The 16897-nt window shown below is 36.7% G+C and overlaps 1 protein-coding gene across 1 annotated transcript in view; it reads left to right on the forward strand.

Moving 5' to 3' along the window:
• Window positions 1-16897, forward strand: part of DNAH12 (dynein axonemal heavy chain 12) — a 229700-nt gene that overhangs the window by 119207 nt on the left and 93596 nt on the right. The window contains exons 40-44 of the mRNA XM_034996444.1: window positions 1659-1914; window positions 4954-5253; window positions 6003-6181; window positions 7232-7424; window positions 13566-13727. Coding sequence (XP_034852335.1) covers window positions 1659-1914; window positions 4954-5253; window positions 6003-6181; window positions 7232-7424; window positions 13566-13727 — 1090 coding nt within the window. The remainder of the gene's footprint in view (window positions 1-1658; window positions 1915-4953; window positions 5254-6002; window positions 6182-7231; window positions 7425-13565; window positions 13728-16897) is intronic.

Below are 16897 nucleotides of genomic sequence, written 5' to 3' on the forward strand. Positions count from 1 at the left end.
AGATGTGGTATATATATACAATGGAATATTATGCAGCCATCAAAAGGAATGGAATCTTGCCATTTGCAACGATGTAGATGGAACTGGAGGGTATTATGCTGAACAAAATAAGTCAGTCAGAGAAAGACATGTATCATATGACCTCACTGATAGGAGGAATTCTTAATTCTTAATTAAGAAATTAAAGAATTAAAAAAGAATTAAAAAATTCTTAATTAATTCTTAATTTGTTTGAGGAAACAAACTGAGGGTTGCTGGAGTGGTGGGAGGTGGGAGGGATAGGGTGACTGGGTGATAGACACTGGGGAGGGTATGTGCTATGGTGAGCGCTGTGAATTGTATAAGACTATTGAATCATAGACCTGTACCTCTGAAACAAATAATACATTATATGTTAAAAAAAAAAAAAAAAGAAGATAGGAGGGGAAGAATGAAGGGGGGGAAATTGGAGGGAGAAGCGAACCATGAGAGACTATGGACTCTGAAAAACAAACTGAGGGTTCTAGAGGGGAGGGGGGGAATGGGTTAGCCTGGTGATGGGTATTAAGGAGGACACATTCTGCATGGAGCACTGGGTGTTATATGCAAATAATGAATCATGGAACTCTACATCAAAAACTAATGATGTAATGTATGGTGATTAACATAACATAATAATAAAAAAAAAAAAGGAAGGGACATTCTAGATACCCAGAATTTGGACAACATAATCAGTGTCACTGGAAGGAGAAATAGAGTGCTGCTTTAAAAAACATTCTGTCCAGGGGCGCCTGGGTGGCTCAGTCAGTTAAGTGTCTGCCTTCAGCTTGGGTCATAATCCCAGGGTCCTGAGATCAAGTCCCACATCGGGCTCCTTGCTCAGCGAGGAGCCTGCTTCTCCTTCTGCCCATTCCCCTGCTTGTGCTCTCTTTCTGTCTTTCTCTCTGACAAATAAATAAATAAATAAATAAATAAATAAATAAATAAATATCTTAAAAAAAAAGTTCTGTCCAGGGGCACCTGGGTGGCTCAGGCAGTTCAACGTCTGACTCTTGATTTCAGGTCAGGTCATGATCTCCAGGTTGTGAGATTGAGCCCCACATCAGGGCGTGGAGTCTGCTTAAGATTCTCTCTCTCTCCTTCCTCTTCTCTTCCCCCCGTAAACCCCCCCACCCCCAAAACCAAAAATGTTTTGTCCAGAGACTGGTGATTGCCCGAGGCTCAGGGGCTGGGTGGGGGGTGGGTGAAATAGGTGAGGGGGGTCAAAATTACAAATTTCCAGTTGTAAAATGAATAAGTCATAAGGATGTAATGTACAGCATGGTGATTACAGTTAATACTGTATTGCATATTCAAAAACAGATTGAATTTTGAGAGTTCTCATCACAAGAAAAATTGTCACTATGTATGGTGACAGATGTTAACTGGACTTGCTGTGGTGATCATTTTACAGTATATACAAATACTGAGTCATTATGTTATACACCCAAAACTAATGTTGTCAATTATACCTCAATTTAAAAAATAAAATTTATTTTTAATTTTTCTACTCCAACCATTTTTTTAGGATTCTTCCTTTTAGAGAAGCTAAAATCAGATTAAGTTTCTAGGCATTCTACATTTCATTCCATCTTATTGGCTTTTAACTGATTGCTTTGGAATTTTTATGTGCTTTCAAGGTATGATCTTAAGGACACAAGTAAAATCACACTGGTTGACATCCAGCTGATCGCTGCCATGGGTCCTCCAGGTGGTGGAAGAAATCCAGTCACTCCCCGGTTTATTCGACATTTCAACATCTGCTCTATTAATACTTTCAGTGATGAAACTATGGTCCGAATCTTCTCATCAATTGTAGCATTCTACCTGAGGACTCGGGAATTTCCTCCAGAGTACTTTTCAATTGGGAACCAGATTGTCAGTGGGACAATGGAGGTGAGCGAATACTGCGATACAGAATGTTTTACTATTACATATTTTCCTAGTTTGGGTCTTTTTTTTTTTTTTTTTAAACATTTTTTTCCCTTAGCCATCTACTTTGATCTTCAGTGTCAGAGAAGCTGTTAAGAAGGCTTGAGAACAGAAGATCATGGGCTTTGAAATCAGGGAATCTAACTCGGTTTGAGCCTTGACTGCTATTTCCAAGCTATGTGGCCTAGAGCAAGTAATTTGACCTTCCATAAACTCAGTTTTTTAATCACTAAAATGAAAGATAACACCTATTTCACAAGGCTGTTCCAAGGAAATCATTTAGAATCAGTATCTGCCACATTACGAGGGTTTCCCTAATAGGTTTCTACCCTGTTGTTTATTAATTTTCTCTCTCTTCCCTTCCATTCTTCATGTTTGTCTTTTAAAAGACAGAGAAAGGGGCGTCTGGCTGGCTCAGTTGGTAGAGCATGCAACTCTTGATCTTGGGGTCATGAGAGCTTGAGCCCCACACTGGGTGTGGAGCCTACTTTAAAAATAAATAAACAAATATTAAAAAAAATAAAGAGGGAAACCTCTGCAGCTTATGAATGAATACTTTTTTTTAGCCATACCACATATCTTAGGAATAGCAGTGAAAATATAGTAAGAAGGAAACACAGGGGTGGGAACAGAACACAAGATGGCCCAACGGCTTTGCCTTATTCAGTGTGTGTTATCTGCCATTGCTCGGGAGGCCAGAGCCAACCTCATCACTAATGATAAAAGGAGAAACTGTATGTAAGGTAAGTAAGTGAGTGATGATATTACTGAATTAAGCTTTTCTGGAGCCCTTGATAAAGTGGGTTCACTGTGGCATAAGTGCAATTAGAAGTACAAAACTCCCTAGAATCATCCCATTGGTTTCCAAGAGCACACTATATCTATCTAAAGTGTCCGCCTTGTTCTGGTGGAAAATCTGTGCTGTTAAAATAGAGAAACTATGAGCAAAGTGATAGTATATTGAAATTACAGTACTTATTCCGATACCAGAAAAGTGCTTCTATTTATAAAATATGATTTATGTATTTTGGGCATCTCCTGCTTTGAAGCATTTTAGACCTACCATGTGGAAGCTAGGAGGGGGGATGAATCATAGAACACAGATAAATAAAAAATAATTTCATTTGTTTTTTTTTTTTTTGTGGAGGGGGGGCTATATTATAAAAGATTTCATTTACTGTCCTTAAAGAAAATATTAAACTTTATTTGGTAAGTTCAGCATATAGTAAAATCATACTTTATTTCCGTATTATAGCCAATTGTGTAAACTCTTTAAGAAATGACAGAGATTTTTAGTTCTTGTGTGGCAGTATTCAAAATAACACAAGTAAAACAGCTAATAAAAAAAAAAAGTTTTCACGGGCACCTGGGTGGCTCAGTCGTTGAGCGTCTGCCTTCAGCTCAGGTCATGATCCCAGGGTCCTGGGATCGAGCCCCGCATCACGCTCCCTACTTGGCGGGAAGCCTGCTTCTCCCTCTCCCATTTCCTCTGCTTGTGTTCCCTCTCTCGCTGTGTCTCTCTCTGTCAAATAAATAAAATCTTAAAAAAAAAAAAAAAGTTTTCAGAAAGCACTGCTTTAGATTTGTCGAGCCATGCATATGTTCAAATATAAAGGACCCAAGGTTCTTCTCTATCTCTATTGTGACACAAAATTTCACATTTAACTGTTGGCAGAACTTGTGGGCTATTTGAAAATGTGGTGCAATAGTATTTTGAACCTTGGATTTCGAAAGACTGCTGGCCCTTTCACATTTTCCAGATCCATTATAAGAAACTTACAAACAAGTGTAAAATGTCCTTAGCCACTGTCACCCAGAGTCAGGACCCATTTGCCCTTCCTCCCTGATTATTCCTCCTTGCTTGTTAAGGTAAATGCCATGTTGTTGTACTGTGTTTTGGCGTGTGGTGGCTAGGTTCTGCTTACCATGCTTCCCTGTGGGTGTGGTAACCAGACTGAATTGCCATTATTTGCTTATGTGTACATGATACCAAGGCAGCTGGCCAGTGTAACTTCTCCCACACAACCTGTTTTGACTACAATTTTTTTAACTAAATTGTAAGCATAGCTTTTATTAACCTGGGTAGGAATTTCTCATTTATATATAGCGTGTGCTTTTGGTCATAGTTTTCCATTAGTGATTCCATACTGATACACTAATCCAGTGGTTTTGTGCACACGAAAGGTAATTTACTACAAATGATTCTGGTACAAAAAAATAAAAGAGGCTTTAGCAGGCATACATGCCTGGGATACCGATAAAAGAAAAAAAAAGAATTAAAAAAAAGAGCTGAAGAAGAGGCAGAGAGAAAATAGGAGCAAAGGGAAGGAAGAGAATCCATTGATTTGTTTTGAAGTCAAGGGTAGTCAAAAGGAAATTGTTTCATCCATCCCTTCATTTGGAATGCTTCAGAATGAGTTATCTTGGTTTCACTTTCCGCTAAAGTTTTTGCTAATTATTTAATCCCGGGTCATTCAACTTTAAATGGAACAACTGTAATAACTGGGAGATAAAAACATTGTCCTTGGGTTTGGAAGGAATCTGATAATTTTAAGTTACCTCAACTTCAAAATGCCTGTGATAAACCAAAATAAAAAGCTAAATGTCATGCTAGACTTGGTACTGTACAATTTTCCAAACCAATATAATCTGATAAGATAAATATTTTATTTTTTAAAAATTGGTGACTATTTTTTAATTTTTTAATTCTTTTTAAGATTTTTTTTTAAGATTTCATTTATTTATTTGACAGAGAGAGACACAGCGAGAGAGGGAACACAAGCAGGGGGAGTGGGAGAGGGAGAAGCAGGCCTCCCGCGGAGCAGGGAGTGCAACGTGGGGTTCAACCCCAGGACCCTGGGATCATGACCCGAGCCAAAGGCAGATGCCCAACGACTGAGCCACCCAGGCGCCCCTAAATATTTTATAGAATATACTATTTGTTACATGACTTTGCTTATTATAATAATTTTATTTTTGCTTTGTTGCTTTTTTCATATTCAGATATATAAACAATCCATGGAAAATCTTTTGCCCACTCCCACGAAATCTCATTACACCTTCAACTTGCGGGATTTTTCACGTGTCATCCAGGGCTGCTTACTCATTGAGAAAGATGCCGTGGAGAGCAAGCACACCATGATCCGCCTGTTCGTCCATGAGGTTCTCCGTGTTTTTTATGACCGGCTCATTAATGATAATGATCGATACTGGCTGTTCAATTTAATCAAAGCTGTGATAAGGGACCATTTTAAAGAATCTTTTGATGGTATCTTTTCACATTTGAGGAAGGAGAACACACCAGTGAGTATATTTAGTGATTCTAAACAAATTAAAATTGTACAATAGCATGGATTGTTACAATCAACTTATCTTTAAAAAATACTCTTGCTTCTTAACAATCATATTTTTTTAACTTTCCTCTTTGATAGGTATTTATTTTGAGAAGATTTGTCTTCAGAGGAATTATGTAGGTAACGGAGAAGTTATTTAAAGAATAAAACCTTGGGGCGCCTGGGTGGCTCAGTTAGTTGAGCAACCCTCTCTTGATTTTGGCTCAGATCATGATCTCTGGCCATGAGATCGAGCCCTATGTCGCGCTCCATGCTCAGTACGGAGTTTGCTAGTCTCTCTCCCTCTGCCCCCCAACGCTGGTTGCCCTTGCCCTTGCTCTCTCTCTCTCTCTCAAATAAATAAATAAAATCTTTAAAAAAAGAGAATAAAACCTTATATGATAGGGATTAAATGGTATAATGAATGAAAAGTGCTTAACATGGTGACCATCCCTTAGTAGTTACTCACTCAGAATGACTTTTCCAGGCTCTGGGGGGAAAAATTCATATGACAGAAAAATTTCTGTTCTTTTTATTTTTGGAGGATATAATATAATTTCAGGTATTAATTTTACAAGCATATTATTTACTATCTTAATGTTTAAAAAAATTAGTTGATAATCATCCCATAACATGGACAAAACAAAATTTTATATAACATTTTCTTAAATTTATTTTATAAACTGTAAATTTTGTAACTTGTTGATTTTCATTCTATAGATAACTGAAGAGAACTTGAGAAATCTCATGTTTGGCGATTATATGAATCCCGACCTTGAAGGAGATGACAGAGTTTATGTTGAAATTCCAAATATTCATCATTTTAGTGACATTGTGGACCAATGCTTAGATGAGTATAATCAAACTCACAAAACAAGAATGAATCTTGTCATTTTTAGGTACCTACATTTGGTATTGATGGTGGAAATTGTTATTTGTAAAATTTTTCTGTGAAATATTTAAAATGTGGCAAAAGGTATAAAGAAAAATATGGTGAATAACCCTATACTGATCATCCAGCTTAAGATATAAAATATTAGCAATTTATTTGAAGTCCCTTGTGTAGCCAACCCTCTCTGACTGCATCCCCATCATACCCTTGGGAGTAAAAAGAAACTCATGTGCTTCTTTGGACTTTACTACACATGTGCATTCCAAAACATATATGCGCAGTCTTACTTTGCATGTATTCTTCAAGTTTATTCCCTATTGTTTGTGAGAGTCACAAAAAATGAGTTTTTGCTACTAACACAATGTAGTCATTTTTCTGAGACAGACTTTTAGGTGACTTCTAGTTTTTGCGGTTATAAAAAAAAGTTTGACTATTCATGTCTCTCTGGGTACACATGTTAGAATTTCTCTAGGCTATATTCCTAAAAGTGGAATTATTGTGTCATGGTAGGTAAGCATCTTCAACTTCACTAAGTTTGGCTGAAGTGTCTTCAGAAATGATTATTTAAGAGCTCCCGTTGTCCCTCCCCCTTGTCAACACTTAGGATTGCCAGGCTTGGTAAGTTTTGCCAGTCTGAAGGAGAGTAGAAATGTGGCTCCAATTTTAACTTCCCTAATTACTAGTGAGGCTTGGCATCTTCACTGAATTTAATTTTGTAGAGAACTGATTTTCTGTTTCTCACATAGAAATCCTAGTATTAAGATTGAAGAAATGTTTTTAATAAAAGCAGGAATATGCTTCAGTATAAGTAGTTAAAATTTCATTTCTATAATTTGTATATTACATTTCCTGAATTTGTACTTTAGTTTTTCTTTGCATCAAGTGATCCAGTTGTAATTTCTTTTGAAAAACCACACTTTTTGATGATTACATCTTTAAAATTGGGATAACATATGGGATAGCAAAGTCCATCCTTCCAAGAATATAAAATAATAGTTACATGTAAATACACGTTTACATTCATATTTTCAAGTATAATAATATTGATATTTCGTAGGTATGTTTTGGAACATCTATCACGTATATGTCGAATTCTAAAGCAGTCTGGTGGAAATGCTTTGCTTGTTGGACTTGGAGGCAGTGGTCGTCAATCTTTAACTCGTCTGGCTACATCCATGGCAAAAATGCAGATTTTCCAACCAGAAATTTCTAAAAGCTATGGTATGAATGAGTGGAGAGAGGATCTGAAGGTAAAGTTAGGAAGAAACCTAATGTCTAAAATAATATCGGTGCTGTGAAGAGAGGGTCAACCTGTACAGCTGTGTGCTGAATGCATTGGTGAGGATGACAGTGTTATCCACAGAGCAGTTACTGTGCTTGCTGAGCGTGAAGTGCTTCACATACACCATCTCATTCTGTAGATACAAGTCAGTGCAACAGGGATGGTTGTCTCTGTTTTACTGATGAGGAAACTGAAGTCAAGGGAAGGTATGCACAGCAGAGCAGGATGTATAACATGTCTTATCCACTGCTGCTGCTGATTCTGTCTTTCAGTTCAGAGAGGTCTTATTTCAGACAAATGTATGTTTCCCAGCAAACTGTTTTGTATGAGCCTTGGCAATGATGATGTTGTTTATGTTGTCCGATCTTAATAGCTTCCTGGGAGCCATGTTGCTTTCCCAGTAACCAATAAAATACTGGAGTGCATGCCTGGGGCTTTGTCCTCACATGACTAGGGTTCTGCAGGACCCAGAAGGGAGATAATCCAAAATGAAAAATAGAGAGATATTGCTGGATTTTTTCACTTGTACTCACCTTACATAGTAGGTTTCTATATCCTAAAAGTTAGCATGGAGAAAGGTCTGCCTGCAGGTGGAAATGGTAGAATCCAAGCTGATACCAAAGAGGTTTACATAGACATAGAAGGAAAAATTACAGTTTCTTTTTCTGCTCTCACTTTAGAGGAATTTTTTTGATACATTTACTACCACATGAACTAATAGATTTAGAAAGCAGCCTTCTTTAGTAGAAAGAACATGGACTTTAAAGCTAGGCAAACTCAGTTTTAATTCCTATTTTCTATGATTCGGTAGTTACCTTGGGCATGTTACTAAATTTTTCTGTACTTCAGTTTCTTCATTTGTTTTTAATCTTTAAAAAAAAGAATTTATTCTAAGTTATACAGTTTGTTGGCATACAATTGTTAATAGTATTCTCTTATAATTCTTTTTAATTTTTGTGGCATGGGTTGTAATATCCCCTCTTTCATTTCTAAATTTAGTTATTGAATTTTTTCTCTTTTTTCTTAACCTAGCTAAGGTTTTGTCAATTTTGTTGATTTATTTTTTTAAAGATTTTATTTATTTATTTGACAGAGAGAGCTACAGCAAGAGAGGGAACACAAGCAGGGGGAACGGGAGAGGGAGAAGCAGGCTTGTGGGGCTCGATCCCAGGACCCTGTGACCATGACCTGAGCCGAAGGCAGATGCTTAATGACTGAGCCACCCAGGCACCCCAATTTTCTTGATTAAGAAAAAAAAAACCAACTCTAAGTTCCACTGATTCTTTTCTATTGATTTTTTATTCTCTATTTTGTTTACCTCTTCCCTAATCTTTATTATTTCCTTCCTCCTGCTCGCTTTGAGTTTACATTTGTTCATTTTTTGAAGTTCCACGAGGTATAAAGTTAGGTTCTTCATTTGAGATCTTTCTTCTTTTTTTTAATGTGTTTACAGCTATAAACTTCCCTCTTAGCACTGCTTTTGCTGCATTTTTTAAAAGATTTTTTAAAATTTTTATTTATTTGAGAGAGAGAGAGAACGAGCAGGGGGAGTGGCAGGCAGAGGGAGAGGGAGAAGCAGGCTCCCCGTTGAGCAGGGAGCTTGACGCGGGACTGGATCCCAGGACACTGGGATCATGACCTGAGCCAAAGGCAGATACTTAACCTCCTGAGCCACCCAGGTGCCCCCTTTTGCTGCATTTTATAAGTTTTGATATGTTGAGTCTTCATTTTCCTTTGTTTCAAGAAATTTTCTCATTTCCCTCTGATTTCTTCTTTGATCTATTGTTTAAGGGTGTGTTGTTTAATTGCTGTGAATTTGTAGAGTTTCCAATTTTCCTTCTGCTGTTGATTTATAGTTTCATTCCATTGTGATTAGAAAAGATGCTTGATTTGACATCAATCTTCTTAAATTTATTAAGACTTGTTTTGTGGCCTAATATGTGATCTGCCCTGGAGAATGTCCTGTGTGCACTAGAGAAGAATGTGTATTCTGCTGTTGTTGGATGGAGTGTTCTCTATATGTCTGTGAGGTCCAACAGGCTGTAGTTTTCAAATACTCTATTTCCTTATTGATCTTTTGTCTGCTTGTTCTGTACCTTATTGAAAGTAGAGTATTGAAGGTCTCCTACTATTGTGTTGCTATTTCTTCCTTCAATTCTATAAATGTTTGCTTCATATATTTAGGAACTCAGCTCTTTGGTGCATAAATATTTATAATTGTTACCTCTTCCTGACGAATCAATCCTTTTACCATCATATAATGTTTCTTGTCACTTATGACAGTTTTTTACTGACGATTTTGTCTGATATTAGTATAGTCACCCTGCTCTCCTTCGGTTGCCATTTGCATGGAACATCTTTTCCGTCCTTTCTCTTTCAGCCCTTGTGTCCTTGGGTCTAAAGTGAGTCTCTTCTAAGCTGCACACCGTTGGATCCTGTTTTTTAAATCCATTCAGCCAAACTATGTATTTTGACTGGAGAGTTTAATCCATTTGCATTGAAAGTCATTGCTGATAGGGAAGAATTTACTATTGGCATTTTGTTTCTGTTTGCTGTATGTTTGTAGTTTTTTTATCCCTCATTTCCTCTTACTGCCTGCCTTTGTGTTTTGTTGAGTGTTTGTAGTGACATGCTTTGATTCCCTTCTCATTTCCTTTTGTGTATACTCTACAGATTTTGGAGGGGGGGGAAGGGAGTTACTCTTGTGATTACATAAGACATCTTAAAGTAATAACAACCTATTTTAAACTGATAACAACTGCAATCACATACAAAAACTACTCCTTTACATCTGCCCCTCCTTTATGTTATTGATGTCACAAATTATGTCTTTATAGATTGTGTACCCATTAACATAAGGGTTTATAAAGGTTTTTATGCTTTTAGATTCTAGACTCTATGTAAGAATTAAAAGTGAATTTGTACACTAAAATCACAATAGTATAGAATTCTATATTTGTCCATATATTTACTGGAGAACTTTACACTTTCATATGGCTTTGTGTTGCTGTCTAGCACCCTTTCATTTCAACTTGGAGGACTCCCATTAGCATTTCTTGAGGGGCACGTCTAGTGGTAATGAATTCCCTCAGCTTCTATCTGAGAAGTTCTTAATTTCTTTATTTTTGAAGGACAGTTTTTCCAGATACAGTATTCCTGATGGACAGATTTTTTTTTTCTTTTGGTAGTTTGAATATATTATCCCACTCCCTTCTTGCTTATAGGATTTCTGCTCAGAAATATGCTGATAATCTTGTGAAAGCTCCCTTGTATGTGACGTGTTGTTTTTCTATTGCTGCTTTCAAAGTTCTCTCTTTATCTTTGACTTTGAACAGTTTGATTATAATGTGTCTTGTTGTGTGAGTCTATTTGAGTTTATTCTAGTGGGAGTTTGTTGAGCTTCTTGAATTTCTATTTCTATCCTCATTTGTTCATTTCTATCCTCAGATTTAAGAAATTTTGGGACATTATTTCTTTAAATAAGTTCTCTGCCTCTTCCCTCCCTTTTCTCCTTTTGATACTCCCATAATGTGTATATTAGTCCACTTAATGATATCCCATAAGTCTCTTAAGTTATTTTTTGAGAGTTATATTTCTCTTGATATTCCCATTTTGTCCATGCATTATTTTCCTGATTTCCTTTAGTTGTCTATCTGTATTCTGTTTTAGCTTATTGAGCATCTTTAAAAGTTATTTTGAATTTCTTGTTATGCAGTTCTTAGATCTGTTTTTGTTGTTGTTTTGTTTTGTTTTTTTTAGGGTTCATTTTGGTTTTTTGATAGGGCCATGTTTCCCTGTTTCCTTGTATGTCTTGTGATCTTTTGAGTTTTGAGGACTTGATAAACCACCACCTCTCCCAGTCTTTATGGGCTGGCTTCATACAGGGAGGAATCTTCATCAATCACCATGCTAGAATTTCTGAGACTTCTCAGAACTTTTTTTTTGGGGGGGGGGGTTGCATCTTCTTTTGGGTTGTGCATGAGCTTTTACATATTCTAATATATACAGGTGGCTACCTTAATTTCCTGTTTCTTCTCATGATCTGTTGGTTTTGGCCTTTGTTGTATTCCTCTGCCCCTAACCTCTTGCTCCCCCTGATACTTTTCTGTGGAACTTCAGTCTCTGATGCCCCATTGAGTCAGGGCACTTGCCTCTGTTTTCAGTGGCCTCCAACCTCATATCAGAACTAAGCCCTGTTCCCATCAGTACCCTGAGTCAGGTGAGACAGAAATCAGTCCCCCAGGCAGCCCCTAGACAAGCCAGAATGCTGAAAGCAGTTTCACTCTATTCTTTCTGTGTGAGGAAAAAGCCAGAATTGATGGTATTCTCCTGATTGTGTTGCTCTATGCTAGGAGAGAAGGGGCTAGGGTGAGAAAAATGCAGTGAATTTTCTTACCCTCTTTGCATTGTTCCTTCTCTTTTTTTTATGCATTTATGGGGGTGCTGTACATAATAACTGGTTTCTAGAGTTCTACAAAGGCATTTTGGTCTGTACATTGCTAGTTTGGTGTCTTCATGGGACAATGAGGACCTGGAGCTTCCCAGTCTGTCATCTGCCTGATGGTCACTCCCTAGTTTCTTTATTTGTAAAATTTGGATAATATCACCTATTTCATAGGTTGTTATGATTACATTATACAAATGTAGGATTCTTGGCATATAACTAGTATTTTGGAAAAGTTTCCTCTTTTCCTATTTGGAAATAGTTTCACACATCGTATGTTTAAATATGACTTTTAAGTATAACAATGCTTATACCAGTAAGTTAAATCTGTTTTTATTGTATCTTTCTACTTATTTATATATAATAATTTTAAAAAGATGCTATAAAAATAAAGCTGACATGATTAGATGTAATACTTCTTTGAAAACTATTTTTAGTGATAGAAAAGTATTTCTAGGAACACAACAACCTGCATTTTGGAGGATGGCTTTAATGGGAAAAAATAGTTTTGTATAATATTAAAATTCAGCCTTTATTTAAATGATATGATTTATTTTAAAGATATAATTTAGAAATAGAGACAGTTTATTTTAAAAATCATTTGCAGAGTAGTAATGTGTTTTCACTTGAAATATATCCAGTGGAATACTGGCAAATGTTTAACAACCAACTCTCCAGGGGGTTCGGGAGAACCTCTGATGAATAGCATTTGCCAATTTTTGCGGTGTAAAAACTCCCACCATGGATTATGCAAACTCCTGCCATGGATGATGTCACTGAAAACAGAGTTGGGAAGACTTACGTGTTTGAGCACTATTACATGGTATTTTACTGTATACAATAGATTTAAATAATTTCCATAAGATAGATAATAGTAAGTATAATAGGAAGTGATGAGATTTGTTACCCTTGTTGTTAATATAACTTATTTAGTTATAAGTTCATATAATTTGATTTTTAATGCTGTTTAAAAATCTGCTTACAAGTTCTGAAATTTTAACAATTAATTCTAACATCCTAACAAGTCTGCTCCACCATGCTTCTGAGTCCATATCTTTATATTAATTGGGAATCTTTGGTTGCAATTGACAGCACAACACAAAACAAAATACAGCTCAAACTAACCTAAGCAAAATATGAAGTTATTGGCTTACATGACAGAAGTGTCCAGAGGTAGATAGGGCTTTGACATGGTTGAATTTAGGAGCTCAAATTAAGCCCTCAGTAATTACTCTTTCTGTCTCCTGGCTCTGTGCCTTTCCATTTGGTTCCTTCTCCAGCAAATTCCTTCCATGAGGCAACATAGTTGGCCTTTATAGATTCTAGATTACTAGCTGTCTTATTTACTGTCTCAGAGTGACTGAGATTCTTTCTGTTTTCAAGTCCATCTCAGTCCTTAAAGGAAGACTGTGATTGCGCCCTCCTAAAATCATGCCCTCCTCTGAATCAATGACTGTGTATAAGAGCTTGGGAGACTCTGGTCAGTTAGGGTCTCCCACTCAGGGGATGGGAAAAATAGAGGCCCTGAATGATACCACCCCCAGAAGTCGAGGGAGGTACCACTCTAAAATTGAGGTGTCATTACCAAAAGAAGGGAAAAGAAAGGGAAAGCAAAAACAGCACATGTTCACAATATTCTGCTTACCAATGCATTTTTATTTTAAGGTTCTATTAAGGAATGTGGGCATGAGGGGCCAGAAGACAGTCTTTCTAATCACAGACACTCAGATTAAAGAGGAAGCCTTTCTAGAAGATATTGACAGTGTGCTCAATACTGGAGAAGTACCTAACATTTTTGCTGCTGATGAAAAACAGGAAGTGATGGAGGTAAATGCTTTTTAGGGAGTGCTGTTCCCAGCACAGATATGTTCTTATCTTGCAACTTTTTCTCGCTCTTCAGGACAATTATAGCTTGTGTACAGGGTATTGGTAATTAAAAACTTAAAAGTATATTATTTTAATACATCGGGGTTTTTTGGGTAAACTTCAAATCACTTCTACCATACTTATGAGACAGAATTTTTATAATTCCTTTTTTTATAATGATGGCAGTTTCATCTGTTTGATCTTATGTAGCATGTTTTATGAGTGATTAGACATTTTAAATCACATCTTAGGGTCACAGTGATATGAAAAAACATAGCTTTGAAACATTGCTTGATTAGTTGTTATGGTTTACCAATGACTAGCAAATTTTTAAAAAGCCTTAGTAAAACTACTTGTCTTAACAATTCTGATATATCTGAGAATCATGCTTTGTGACTTACTTGACAAAAAATTACAATTGTGAAGTGCCAGCTATTTCAGATGTCTTGTCCTTCTATCCCCATTTCTAATATCTCCCTATGCAAGATCTCTGCTAGTACTTGCTTCTTTCTTGTTGCCATAACTACTGTTAACTACAAAATATATCACTCATAGCTGGATGCTTCCTTCCAATTTCCAGTGATAGCATCTGTAGTAAAATAGATTTGCCCTAGTAGTTCAAGTGTCTGCTTTTCTCTTGCGTGGAATGGAACTAATATATATAGACATCATAGTTCCTCCTACATAGGGTTATTGTGAGGTCTAAAGATCAAATGAAATGAGGCACTTATAAAGTGTCCTGTACTTAGAACACCCTCAGTAAATGGTACATTACCAGTTTGTGGCCTGGGTGGGGAAAGAGAAAAGGAATAAAGAAAATATCCCAAGTTCTCTCTTTTATCTGGGTGATGTCAAGGATGTGGCCAAGGCTGCCAAAAAATGGTGAGTCTCCTAATTCATAGGATAAATTAATCCCCTATACTCCCATCCAAGAAATAGTCACCCTTGGAGAGTGGGCTTTTCTCAGCTCTGCCAAGCTTCCCTGCTCACATTAGCTATTTATCTTTTCATCTTGTCACTTTGCTACAAAACTTTTCCATTGCTTCAGTATTTTTTTTATGGTATGACCCAACCGTGGCCATAAGAACTTCTTTCCTTCACATTCCACCCAAGTCTAGGAACACCAGATTAATTTATCCTCAAGGAAATAGCCATAGTTAGAACGCAGTACTGAAATGCATACCTGTTTCTCTTTGCTTTATGCTGATATTTTTAAAATAGAAAAGGTAATATGAAAGAAGTTCTATTATTTTCTTTCCATACTCCGCATTATCCTTGACATCTCACTTTGGAGATCATGTCCTGGGCTTTGTTTATTTCATCCCTCTGACAAAGATTTGAGACTCAGCACGTCTCTGACTTCAGCAATAGAGTTCAAGTCTCAGACCTCCGTTTCCAGACTACTTTTCCACTGTTCTTTTTTTTTTTTAAGATTTTATTTATTTATTTATTTGAGAGAGAGAGAAGGAGAGACAATGAGAGAGTATAAGCAGGGAGGAGAGGGAGAAGCAGGCTTCCCTCAGAGCAAGGACCCCGACACGGGGCTCAATCCCAGGACCCTGGGATCATGACCTGAGCAGAAGGCAGACACTTAACTGACTGAGCCACCCAGGCACCCCTACTTTTCCACTGTTCTATTTGCCTTCCTTGAAGCCCAGGGTCTTTCTCAGTAAAACAGTGACTTCTTACTCACCACTTTTAGTGATATTTTTCTCAGTTCCTTTTAAAAATACTCATTCATGTTTGACATAATTCATTATTCTTCAGCTTACATTAGGGCTCACTCTTTGTGTTGTACATTTTATGGGTTTTGGATAAATGAGTACTGATGTGTATTCACCAGTAAGTATCATACAGAATGGTTTCCCTAACATAAAAATGCCACAAATTCCATCTATTTATGCCTTTCTTCCTCCCCTGAACTCCTAGCAATCTCTGCTGTTTTTACTGTCTCCATCATATTAGCTTTTCCAGAATCTTACATAGTTGAAATCATACAGTATGTAGCTTTTTTGGATTGGCTTCTTTCAGTTAACAATATACTTTAAGGTTCTTCCATATCTTTTTATGGCTTGATAGCTCATTTATTTTTATCACTGAATGATATTCCATGGAATGAAAGTATCACAGTTTATCTGTTCACCTATTGGAGGACGTCTTGGTTGCTTCCAAGTTTGAGCAATTATGAATAAAACTGCCATAAACCTTTTTTGTGCAGGTTTTTGTGTGTTTCCAACTCCACTTTCCCTTGACTGCTGTGAAATTTCACTCAGTTTGTCTAATTATTTTTTCAGTAACAACTCATTTTCTTACTCCCCCGAATCAGTCCTGCTCCCAAGGTATATGTGTGTGCATGTGGATATTACTCTCCCACAGACAGCTTATCTACCTAGAAGCATTAACCATTATTTCCATGTAAATAACCCCCATACTTATATTGCCATCCTGACTCTTTCTTGAACTTTGTTCTACAGTTACAACCATATATTACCTTTCTCTGTTTGCATGTCCCAGGGTTAACTCAGACTTAATGCAGGTAGACCACCTGAAATAACTTCATAGACTGACACTGATCATAATAACCAGAATTTGGGAATTACTATCAGAATGCTTATACAGAATCCATTTATAATTTTCCACGGATATAACTAGCACATAAGGCAGAACATATCTATAATAGAGAATTCTTTTAGAAATCAATTCATTGTAGTAGCAATAGCATTGTGTGTATATATATGTCTATATATATGTGCTATCAGAAAACTTTCTTAAATCTATAAGATAATTTATTGACTATGAAATCTTTTGTGCTCTGAACAAGAAGGGTAGCATATAAAAACTAATAGTTACTTACCTATGCGACAAGAACTATTCCAAGTGTTCACACGTATTAACTCATTCAATGCTTCAATAACCCTCTGATGTAGGTACTCTTTCCCCCATTTTACAGATGAGGAAATTAAGTTACAGAGAGGTTAAATAACTTGCCCCAAGGTCACATAGCTAATAAGCTGCAAGCTGGGATTTGAATTCAAGAAGTTTCTTTCCAGAGCCATGATGCCCAACCTTGAGTAAGATGTCTCTCTCATATAGAGATAAACAATGGAAGTTAAAAGTGCTCCTATAATCTC

Source organism: Mirounga leonina, unplaced genomic scaffold, assembly GCF_011800145.1.
Source record: "Mirounga leonina isolate KUSES-001 unplaced genomic scaffold, KU_Mleo_1.0 Mir_94, whole genome shotgun sequence".
Classification (NCBI taxonomy): Eukaryota; Metazoa; Chordata; class Mammalia; order Carnivora; family Phocidae; genus Mirounga; species Mirounga leonina.